This window comes from Microchirus variegatus (assembly GCF_963457635.1).
Source record: "Microchirus variegatus genome assembly, chromosome: 12".
NCBI classification, from domain to species: domain Eukaryota; kingdom Metazoa; phylum Chordata; class Actinopteri; order Pleuronectiformes; family Soleidae; genus Microchirus; species Microchirus variegatus.
Genome location: NC_139813.1, coordinates 28,276,958 through 28,288,923, shown reverse-complemented (window position 1 = coordinate 28,288,923; position 11,966 = coordinate 28,276,958). Strand labels below are relative to the sequence as shown.

The window sequence follows — 11,966 nt, the reverse complement described above, 5'->3', positions numbered from 1 at the left end:
CCTCGAGGAGGCGGAGTCAACGTGTTAATGAACACACACACACACACACAGGTTTACCTCAGCAGTGTGTGTCACGCTAACGAACGCAATACACACTCATTGTAAAATGTGAAAATAAGTACAAAACTTAAACTGCGATTGTTTAAAATCCGTAACATGTATCGAAACGTTGCCTCAGGTGAGAAGAGTCTCGAGTCTCGTGAGTCGTTTAAAGTTTGAATCACGTCTTTACGTTAAAGTTTGACGACACCGTGACGCTCCAAAGTGGGCGGGCTTTTCCATTCGTGTGTGTGTGGAAATTATTCACAGTTTTTTTTTGTAGCGATGAATTCAACGTGACGCAAAAGTGTGTTTTTTTTTCACTTCAGATTTATTGACGTCCTCGATTATGATGAAGCTCGATATAAATAAGATGAACACATGAATGTAGCTGATGAACACATGAATTATCCACGTTTGTTTGTTTACGTTTACTGTCCTTCGCAAAAAAAACAAACGTCAAAATAAAAACACGAGCGTCGACCGCTCTGCCTATCGTCTTCTTCACAGGCTGTTGTTGTTGTTGTTGTTGTTGTGTTTTTGTCGTTGTCATGGAGACTGTTGACACAGTTCCACTCCCACAGAGGTCACGTGTTGTCCTGGTCAGGTGGGGGCGCTACAACACAGAGGAGGTCACTCACCTTTGACCTTTGCTGTGTGGAGACACACAAAACACACAAGATTAACAAGTGTGTGTGTGTAACTGTGTGTGTGTGTGTGTGTGTGTACCTGTGTGTGTGAAGACACAAAACACACAAGATCAATGTGTGTACCTGTGTGTGTGTGTGTACCTGTGTATCTGTGTGTGTACACCTGTGTGTGTGTGTATGTACCTGAGAGTATGTGTGTGTGTACCTGTGTGTGCCTGTACCTGTGTGTGTACACCTGTGTGTGTGTACCTGTGTATCTGTGTGTGTACATCTGTGTGTGTACATCTGTGTGAGTGTGTGTGTACCTGTGTGTGTGCCTGTACCTGTGTGTACACCTGTGTGTGTGTACCTGTGTATCTGTGTGTACATCTGTGTGAGTGTGTGTGTACCTGTGTGTGGATGTACCCGAGTGTGTACCTGTGTGTGTGTGTGTACCTGTGTGTGTGTACACCTGTGTGTGTGTGTGTGTATGTACCTGTGTGTGTATGTACCTGTGTGTGTGTACACCTGTGTGTGTGTGTGTGTATGTACCTGTGTGTGTATGTACCTGTGTGTATGTACCTGTGTGTGTGTACCTGTGTGTGTGTACCTGTGTGTGAGTACTTGTGTATCTGTCTGTACACCTGTGTGTGTGTATACCTGTGTGTGTGTGTACCTGTGTGTGTATGTACCTGAGTGTGTACCTGTGAGTATGTGTGTGTGTACCTGTGTGTGCGTACCTGTACCTGTGTGTGTACACCTGTGTGTGTGTGTACCTGTATCTGTGTGTGTACATCTGTGTGAGTGTGTACCTAGGTGTGTGTGTATACCTGTGTGTGTGTACCTGTGTGTGGATGTACCTGAGTGTGTACCTGTGTGTGTGTGTACCTGTGTGTGTACACCTGTGTGTGTGTGTATGTACCTGTGTGTGTGTATGTACCTGTGTGTACCTGTGTGTGTACTTGTGTGTACCTGTGTGTGTGTGTGTTTACCTGTGTGTGTGTGTGTGTGTGTGTGTATGTGTGTGTTTACCTGTGTGTGTGTGTGTGTGTGTGTGTCTGTACCTGTGTGTGTGTGTACCTGTGTGTGTGTGTGTGTGTGTACCTGTGTGTGTACCTGTGTGTGTGTGTGTGTGTACCTGTGTGTGTGTGTCTGTACCTGTGTGTGTGTGGTCCCATATGTAGCTGTTGAGCGTCTCTCCTAACACGTAGAAAACTGCGATCACCGTCATCATCACGCTGAAGAAGACGCCTCGAGCGAGCGGCGTGATGCGTTCGAGGACCGGGTAAACCCACACGCCGGTCACCTGGTGCACCCAGCACGTCCTGAGGGGGCGGAGCCAAACACAGGGGAGGGGTAACGTGAGCAGGGCGGCGATTCGATGACATCACTGTGAACTTCAAACGTCTGCTCACCACAGGATGTATCCTACACCGAAGACGCACACCGCCAACACGCCCCAAAGCCTTCTGGGATATCGATGGCGGGTGGTCCTCATCTCGATGATGATGAAGGGCAGGACAGTGGTGTGCTGACACACACACACACACACACAATATTTACTTCAGTATGAAAAGTACTTTTCTAAAGTTAAAGTTGAATCACGGTGCCCCCCAGTGGACAAAGACGGTAGTTCATGTAAAAGCAGTCAAACATTGTAAACTAAAATTGACGCATTGCTAAATGTTTATTTGACACACACACACACACACACACACACACACACACACACACACACACACAGAGAGGCTGAGACCTCTTACCTCATTTGTCCTCAGAACACAGCTGTGGGTCAGTGTCACTGCGTGTGTGTGTCTGCGTGTGTGTGAGTGTGTGTGTGTGTGTGTGTGTGTGTGTGTGTGTGTGTGTGTGTGTGTGTGTGTGTCTCACTTGTTAAATTACAGTGAAAAAACAGTGAAAAACCCATCTGTGAGTTCTTCTCAGATCGACGGTGAGCTGATGATTATTTAATCTTATCATTATTTCAGAATCATCACAATACTTTTTTAATTTAATCCAGGTACTCAATACTCTAGAAATACTCTGTAAAATACACTGTAAATTTCTTTATAAATACACAGTAAAATGCTCTGTAAATTACTCTAATTTACAGAGCATTTTACTCTGTATTTATACTCTATAAATACTCTGGAAATACTCTGGAAAATACACTGGAAAATACTCTGTAAATACACTGTAACTACACTGTGAATTGCTCTATAAATACTCTGGAAATGCTCTGGAAATTTCTATATAAATACACAGTAAAATACACTGTAAATTACTCTAATTTACAGTGTATTTTACAGAGTATTTAAACTCTATAAATACTCTGTAAATTGCATAGATACACTGTAAAATGCACTGTAAATTGCTCTATAAATACTCTGGAAATACTCTGTAAAATACACTGTAAATACACTGTAAATACACTGTAAATTACTCTATAAATACACAGTAAAATACTCTATAAATACTCTGTAAATACACTGTAAAATACTCTGTAAAATACACTGTAAATAACTATAAATACACAGTAAAATGCTCTGTAAATTACTCTATAAATACACAGTAAAATGCTCTGTAAATTACTCTATAAATACTCTGTAAATACACTGTGAATTGCTCAGTAAATACTCAGTAAATACTCAGTAAATACTCAGTAAATACACTCAGAGTGTCAGGAGGTGGTGCTGTGACCCTCATGTGACCTCGTTTGATTTTCAGGTTCAGAACTTAAAATCTGCCGTTTATAATCGTCTTTATAATCATGTGATCTGACCTTTGACCCCAGCAGCAGACAAACAAACAAACAAACAAATAAACAACTGCTTCACTTTCTTCACTCTCTGAGCTGCTCCACATGTTCACAACACACACACACACACACACACACACGCTCCACATCGACCACTCGACCCCTCCCTCCTCCGATGGGACCGGTGACATGGTCACCATGGAGACCGGAGTAAACAAACAACAGTGATACCATGGAATACCACAATATTTACAACCGCTGGACGCACACGCTGTACGACAGGGGTGTTGAACGCACGCACACAAGTGCACGTACGCACACGCAAGCACACACACACACGTGCACGTACGAACACACATTCACACAGGCGCACAGACACACGCAATTGGTGATGTTTTGGTTGTTTTGGTCCTTAGCAACGCCACCATAGCAACCACTCAGCTATTACATCAGCTCATGAAGTATGAGGACACACACACACACACACACAGACGGCTGTGGAATCATGATTTCACATGATCTGATTTTAAAACACATTTCAGTCAGCAGACACGGCGTTAGCCTAGCGTGATTTAAGTCACGATACGATATTATCACAATATTGAAGTCGCAATACGATATCACGATATTGAAGTCATAATGCGATATAATCACGATATTGAATTCACAATACAATATTATCGTCACGATATGATATTAAAGTCACCATACGATATTATCACAATACGATATTATCGCGATACGATATTATCGCGATACGATATTATCGCAATACGATATTATCGCGATATTAAAGTCACAAAACGATATTAAAGTCACAATACGATATTATCAAGATATTTAAGTCACAATACAATATTATCCCGATACGATATTTAGGTCACAATACGATATTATCACGATATTGAATTCACAATACAATATTATCGTCACGATACGATATTAAAGTCACCATACGATATTATCACAATACGATATTATCGCAATATTATCACGATACGATATTATCACAATACGATATTATCACGATATTATCGCGATGCGATATTAAAGTCACGAAACGATATTATCACGATATTTAAGTCACAATACGATATTATCACAATATTACAGTCAAAATACAATATTATCACGATATTTAAGTCACAAAATGATATTATCACGATATATAAGTCACAATACAATATATCACGATACGATATTTAAGTCACAATACGATATTATCATGATATGAAGATGAACTCACCATGCCGTGGTTGAGCCACTGAGGGATGAAGTTGTCCAGGAGTTTGGGGTAAACCAGTTCTCTGTCGTACAGATACAGAGTCCAGAAGGTGAAGACCACGAACTGACGGGGACACAGAGAGACAGGTGTTTATCGTACGATAACAGCTGACCATGCACATGGACACAAGTCATTGAGACTGTGTCTGAGGCACAGAGCAGCTACGAGCAGGTGCTACGTATGCTACGTATGCTAATGGAGACGCTGGAAAGACGGCATTACTCTCACCTTGTTAGTGAAGTTGTACAAACACTGATTTTTGCAAGCCAAGCTAATGCTTCCCCAGGGTATTGTGTGTGTGTGTGTGTGTGTGTGTGTGTGTGTGTGTGTGTGTGTGTGTGTGTGTGTGTGTGTGTGTGTGTGTGTGTGTGTGTGTGTGTTATTGTACTTGCAGCATACAGAGGACCACTGAGGGTTTTTAACCAACAAAGTGAGGTCATTTTTACGGAGTGAGGACATTTTGGCCGATCCTCACTTTGTTTTCATTGAAATCACTTCCTGAGGTTGCTATAACATCAAATTTTGGATCAAATTTTTTTTGGTCAAAATGTTTTCATTTTGGTCGACATAGTATTGTATCACAGTTATGTCAAATTTGGACCCAAAATTTTTGGGTCAAAAGATTTTTGTCAAAGATTTTTTAAAATTTTGGATGACGTAGTATAGTATGACGTTTTTTTGTCAAATTTTGGACCAAAAATTTTTGGTCAAAATTTTGTTTTCATTTTGGTCGACATAGTATAGTATGACGGTTTTGTCAAATTTTGACCCAAAATTTTTTGGTCAAAATATTTTTGTCAAAGATTTTTTCAAATTTTGGACAACATAGTATAGTATGACGTTTTTGTCAAATTTTGGACCAAAAATTTTTTGGTCAAAATTTTGTTTTCATTTTGGTCGACAAAGTATTGTATGACGTTTTTGTCAAATTTTGGACCCAAAATGTTTGGTAAAAATGTTGTTTTCATTTTGGTTGACATAGTATTGTATGACGGTTTTGTCAAATTTTGGACCAAATTTTTTTTGGGTCAAAATGTTTTTTTCAAATTTTGGACGACATAGAAGAGTATGACGTTTTTGTCAAATTTTGGACCCAAAATGTTTGGTAAAAATGTTGTTTTCATTTTGGTCGACATAGTATTGTATGACGGTTTTGTAAAATTTTGGACCAAAAATTATAATAAAAAAAAAAAATCGAAAAAGTTTTCCAGCCCATTTTGCTCTGGGGCTCCACCTGCAGACATGTTATGGTACTGCAACCAGTAGTTCTTTGTAGATGTCATTCATGAAGTAGATATTTGTAATTGTGTTGATTTATAAAGTGGAAATGCTGGTCCTTAGTATGCAGCAAGTACAAGAATGTGTGTGCGTGTGTGTGTGTGCGTCCACTCACCGCTCCGACAGGAAACGCCAGCACGGCCATCATCCAGTCCCTGAGGCCAATCAGCTTCCTGAGCTGCCGCTCCTGCTCCCTGCTGTCGCCTCCTTTAGTCAGCAGACTGGACACATCGATGAGGACACACACACCGAAAAACACCGCCTGGATCACCTGCACACACACACACACACACACACACACACACACACACAGGGCTCAGCGGGGGGGCGCTTTAACAGCCGTCACATGACAGGTACTTAGAAGAGACAGACGGAGGAGGAGGGACATAAAAAATAAAAAAGGCTTTGATGGTAAAAATGTTCACAGGAAAAAAGAGGACGAAACTGCACTTTTTATTTATTTTTATTATGCGTTTGAGGGAAAAACTAAATTTAGCCGCTGTTGAAAAGACTCACTTGATAAAAGCGACGACGGTGTATAAACGTCTGACACATTGAGAACACGTTCACGTCTTTATCTTCACTGTTAGACACACTTTAACGAACCACTCACTCTCCTCACACCAAAGCCCATAGAGAAACCAGTGATTTTAGCTCACAGGGACACAGGAGCTGCTGGTCCTCTGCTGCCTCGTGTGGTCACTTTGTGTCACAGAAGTCAATCAAAATTAAGGATTTTAAAAGCCGAATTTTACAAAATAAGACATTTGAACTAATGGTAGTTAAATTACTGATCTTACTGTTATTCAACAACTCCTGTGCCCTGTTATGTTAAAATCACTGGTTTTCTCTATGGGCTTTGGTGTGGGAGAGTGAGTGGTTTACAAACTTCAGTTTCCTGTTGGAAAAGTCTGTCTAACAGTGAAGATAAAGACGTGAACGTGTTCTTAAGATATCGTAAACTTAAACCGACATAGATTTAATTTGATATATTTCTAATAAGTGGCTAAAAACTGAAGTTTGTAAACCATTCACTCTCCCACACCAAAGTCACTCACTCTCCCACACCAAAGTCCATAGAGTAAACCAGTGATTTTAACATCACAGCACACAGGAGTTCACAGGAGTTGTTGATCCACTGCTGCCTCCATCACTAACTTACAATGACTGATTTTAGTGAATTCAGCTTTTAAAATAATCAATTTAGACTTAACTCAGTGACACAAAGTGACCACACGAGGCAGCAGCTCCTGTGTCCCTGTGAGCTAAAAATCACTGGTTTTCTCTATGGGCTTTGGTGTGAGGAGAGTGAGTGGTTTACAAACCTCAGTATGCTGTTGGCGTTTGAGAGTGTGTGACGATGACGTCTGATCACTGAACTCTTTGGGATTAAACTCACTAATGATGGACGATGACTTCGTTCACCGCACGACATCAAACAAAAACACTGGAGTCCTTTGATTGGCTGTAAAACGCTGCGATAAAAAGATAACGTGTGGCGTTAAATCAACGTACGTCATAAAGATGTCGCACACGTGGTCCAGTCTGTAATCAAACAATGTGATCGATAAATTCATAATGATGGATCACACACACACACACAAACACACACACACACACACAGTGGGAGTATCTGGTGTCCACACACTGGAAACTTTAAAGTGATCACAAACCATTTTAAATGCACTCAAACACATTCTATGGTAGTTATATTTCTCTTATATAATCTACGCTAATCTTATAATCTACGCTAATCTTTCTCTTTCCCCTTACTCGAAAAAGGCCCTTTATCTACGTAGCTCGCATGCTACGTAGATAAAGGGTTTTCAATGAGAACGCATCTAGCGACGAGACACAGAGCGTGAAATGGATCTAAAACCAATCGTGTGTGTGTGTGTTTCAATATGCAGAGGTTCATGTTGCACACACACACACACACACACAGCAACATCTGGCTCTTAGTCACGTGTGTGTGTGTGTGTGTGTGTGTGTGTGTGTGTGTGTGTGTACAGATCATTAAAAACACAGTTAACCAGGATGAGAGGCCTTAATGTGGAAAATATGACACAGCAATTTCAGTCGGACACACACGGACACACACACACACACACACACACACACACACACACACCAATATGAGGAAAAATATAAATGTGTGTGTGTGTGTGTGTGTGTGTGTGTGAGCTATGGTTAGTTTTCTCCATTAAACGTCAACAACAGATCATTCTCTAACACGTGTGTGTGAACAGAACACTCTTTGTCTGCACTCGTACACACACACACACACACATTGTTTAGTATGAATGGCTTCTGTGTGTGTATGTGTGTGTGTGTGTGTGTGTGTGTGTGTGTGTGTGTGTGTGTGTGTGTGTGTGTCTTAATCCAATTGACAAAGCAAAGTCTAAAAATCTAATTTCACTTCAGAGTCGGTTGGTCTGTTTTTATGCTGCTTTGACTCTTCCGGGCTCCTGTACAAATATGACAGGACAAGCATCAGCCATGTGACCTCGTGTGACCATCTGCATTCTCACCACTAGAGGTCACTGCTTCTTACAGACTGGTCACTGACAGACGAGAGTATGCACGGCTCATGTGTGTGTGTGTATATATATATATATATATATACATATACATATTAGTGCTGTCAAATGTTAACGCGCCAACGTTAGCTTAGCTTCCATGACGACTAACCGGGAAAAAACGCGTCGTCATGGAAACGGCATCATGCGTTAACCTGTTGTATACATATATACATACGTATACGTATACGTATATATACATATATAAATATATATATACGTATACGTATATATACATATATAAATATATATATACGTATACGTATATATACACATATATGTATACGTATATATACATATATAAATATATATATTCGATACGTATATATACACATATATATATATATATATATATATATATATATATATACATACATACATACATACATACATACATGTACGTATATATACATATTCATATATATATATACACACACACATCTATATATTCATATATATACACACACATCTGTATATTTATATAAATACACGCACACATCTATATATATGTATATATGCACACATACATATGTATATAATATAGGAGTACTTGTACAATGTGCAGTCTCACCACTAGAGGTCACTGCTTCTTACAGACAGGTCACTGACAGTAGAGCAGGTGTACCTAATAAAGAGGCCGGTGGGTGTGCGCGCCTGCACCTGCTAACGGCTAACGGCTAACAGGTGGAACAGGTGTCCGGTGAAGTCAGGGGTTAAAACACCGGCGCGAGGCTCCGGCGGAAGCGGCTCCGCGGTATGAACACGCCTCCTTCTGCTCACCGGGAAACCCCGTAGCAGTGAGGCTCTGCGGAAACGAGCAACGGTCGCTTTTTTTGAAAAAAAAAGAAGAAGAAAAACAAACAAAAACAAAAGACACCGGCGATGACGACACAGCGTGATGCTAACACACGCGAGTACCCGGAGCTAGGGTTAGCCTGCAGCTAGTGCTAGTGCTAGTGCTAGTGCTAGTGCTAGGCTAGGCGGAACTTACCAGGTCGATGAAGGTGAGGAACTTCCAGCTGCCGCCGTACGTCTGGTGCGCGGGCATGTCCAGAGCTTTGTAGTGACACAGGATGGAGAAGTACGAGAGGAGGATGGCGACCCGGAGAACCTGCGACGGGATCAGCGCCATGATGACGGTGAGGAAGACGATGGTGGTGAAGCTGTGTCTGTGTCTGTGAGGTTCACCTTTAACCTTTAACCTCCTCCTCCCGTGTTTCTCTTTGTTACCTGAGTGAACCTTCTTCTTCTTCTTCTTCTTTTCCTGTCTCCTCCTCAGTCTGAGCTCTGCTTCCGTGTTATCGTCATGACGTCAGAGGAGGGTGGGGGAAAGCTGTGGTCCCCCCAGGAACAAAAATTCTCTATTTTTCAGTTCCAGACTAACTGTGATTAAATAAACATTAACATAATAGCTATTTTTAAACAATCAGCCTATATTATTATTACTATTATTGTTGTTGTTGTTGTTGTTATTATATAATAACAATATAATAATAACAATAATAATAATAATAATATTAGGATAAATGACACTAATGTTATCTGTTTATTTGGCTGCCATTAAATAAAGATAACCACAACATCATAAACCATGTTAATATTAATAATAATAATAATAATAATAATAATAGTATTTTTAATATTAATATTACTATAATAGCATAGGTAATTCAGAGATGACACTGACATGAATGTGTTAAAGCAAAAGAGACGGGAAAAAAAACACACAGCTTTGAGGACTGAGGTGATGCTGTTGCCACGGCGACGCCGAACACCCAGGCTGAAGTGTGGTGCTGTTTCTGCACTAATCAAACACTCCACACACACACACACACACACACACACACACACACGTGTGTGTTTCTACATCTCCACTCGTGATTCATCCGTTCATAATCAATAATCTGATCATCTGTTAGTCTGAGTGTTTTCTGTCATTGTTCAGCTTCTTAAATGCGATTATTTGTTGCGGTGTCTCCTGAGCGGTGAACATGGACATGAGCGTTGTCTCTTTTTAAACCTGGCGCTCGACCAGAAGGCGATTGGTGCAGAAACCTTCACCATCTGCTGGAGGACAGTGGTCAGACGGCTTTGACAAACATGGCTGAACAATCCATTTGCTCTCTACGGGGTAAATGTCCAGAGAGGCACCTCCAGCTCCCCCCGTGGCTGTCCTCCAACTTTGGTCCAACTTTGGTCCACCTGTCCTCAAATTCATCTCCAAACCTTTTTGGAGAAACACCATGAGCGTCACCTGCTGAGAAACGAAATCCCAAAAACCAAACCCTGAGAATGTTAGGAATAAAAATACTGAGAGCTTTGCTCAAGGGCACTGTGGTCGCAGCAGCTCCATGATGGACGCGTAGAAATGAAACTCTATTGTGTTTGAAGGATGATTGACATCCATGTCTGATGATGGCCACCAGGGGGCGGCAGTGCACACCTTTGGAACCGTTGTTGTGCGGTAAAAACAAACTAACACTGGATTTAAAGTTGGAGCAACTTTCAACGTCTCAATCAGTGTCAGTACCTGTGTTGACCAGTGGGTGGCAGAGTGTAGCCCTGATATACACACACGCACACACACACACACTCTGAAGATGTAACTGTTATCTCTCAGGTCGTTCAACCTTTACCCTGGAACTTTTATGTAAGACTGCAGCCACACCTCGACACACTGATAACTGTGTGTGTGTGTGTGTGTGTGTGTGTGTGTGTGTGTGTGTGTGTGTGTGTGTGTGTGTGTGTGTGTGTGTGTGTGTGTGTGTGTGTGTGTGTGTGTGTGTGTGTGTGTGTGTGTGTGTGTGTGTGTGTGTGTGTGTGTGTGAGTAAGCATTAATAATCAGTCAGCTGTCACAGAAGTGCTTTGTGTTGCAGATCTTTACAGTTCGACTCTAGGACAAGAGCCTCAGGCCATTGTGTGTGCGTGTGTGCGCGTGTGTGTGTGTGTGTGTGTGTGTGTGTGTCTCTGATGTCATGGATTATTCAGAAGTGTGTGTAACTACACTCAGCAGGTTCCTTGTATGTGGTTGTTTTTCTTTAAAGAGTTTACGCAGAATAGGGAGGACTTTACATTAACACACACACACACACACACACACACACACACTCATGACTCACATGCCGGGATTGTGAACACACTGGTTAATTCACGCACGCACGCACACACACACACACACACTGGTTGTTGGTGAGTCATCAAAGATCTCAGCAAATTCTGTTGAATTGAAAAATTAACCACATGACCTTTATTTTTATAATGTGACACGATAACTGAGCGTGTTAGCATGTGTTAGCCTGTGTTTGCATGTGTAAGTGTTTGCTAGCTTGTGTTAGTGTGTGTTAGCGTGTGCTACCGTGTTAGCGTGTGTAAGTGTGTGTGTAAGCATGTGTTAGCG

The 11,966-nt window shown here is 41.3% G+C and overlaps 2 protein-coding genes across 3 annotated transcripts in view; one reads left to right on the top strand and one right to left on the bottom strand.

The window, feature by feature from the left end:
• Window positions 1–248: 248 nt before the first annotated feature.
• On the bottom strand, window positions 249–9,990 carry aig1 (androgen-induced 1 (H. sapiens)). Of its 2 annotated transcripts, XM_083898891.1 has the most exons (7): window positions 9,799–9,990; window positions 9,560–9,679; window positions 6,105–6,260; window positions 4,673–4,774; window positions 2,084–2,199; window positions 1,827–1,993; window positions 249–692 (listed from the first exon to the last, which is right to left on the bottom strand). In XM_083898891.1, the coding sequence occupies exons 2-7, from the start codon at window positions 9,614–9,616 to the stop codon at window positions 673–675; spliced, it is 618 nt and encodes a 205-aa protein (XP_083755017.1). In that variant the 5' UTR covers window positions 9,617–9,679; window positions 9,799–9,990; the 3' UTR covers window positions 249–672. The 2 variants fall into 2 exon arrangements, with proteins under 2 accessions (XP_083755017.1, XP_083755016.1); XM_083898890.1 differs by having other exon boundaries at window positions 9,560–9,990.
• Window positions 9,600–11,966, top strand: part of hivep2a (HIVEP zinc finger 2a) — a 72,656-nt gene continuing 70,289 nt past the window's right edge. The window contains exon 1 of the mRNA XM_083898866.1: window positions 9,600–9,707. The gene's annotated coding sequence lies outside the window, so the exon portion shown is untranslated. The remainder of the gene's footprint in view (window positions 9,708–11,966) is intronic.

Excerpts from the sequence above, each read along its gene's own strand:
- aig1 (XM_083898890.1), bottom strand. The coding sequence starts at position 9,700 with ATGGCGCTGATCCCGTCGCAGGTTCTCCGGGTCGCCATCCTCCTCTCG. Across the intron at positions 6,261-9,559 it reads TCCTCACCTTCATCGACCTG|GTGATCCAGGCGGTGTTTTT; the intron begins GTAAGTTCCGCC and ends GTGTGTGTGCAG. Across the intron at positions 2,200-4,672 it reads AGTGGCTCAACCACGGCATG|CACACCACTGTCCTGCCCTT; the intron begins GTGAGTTCATCT and ends TGTGTGTGTCAG.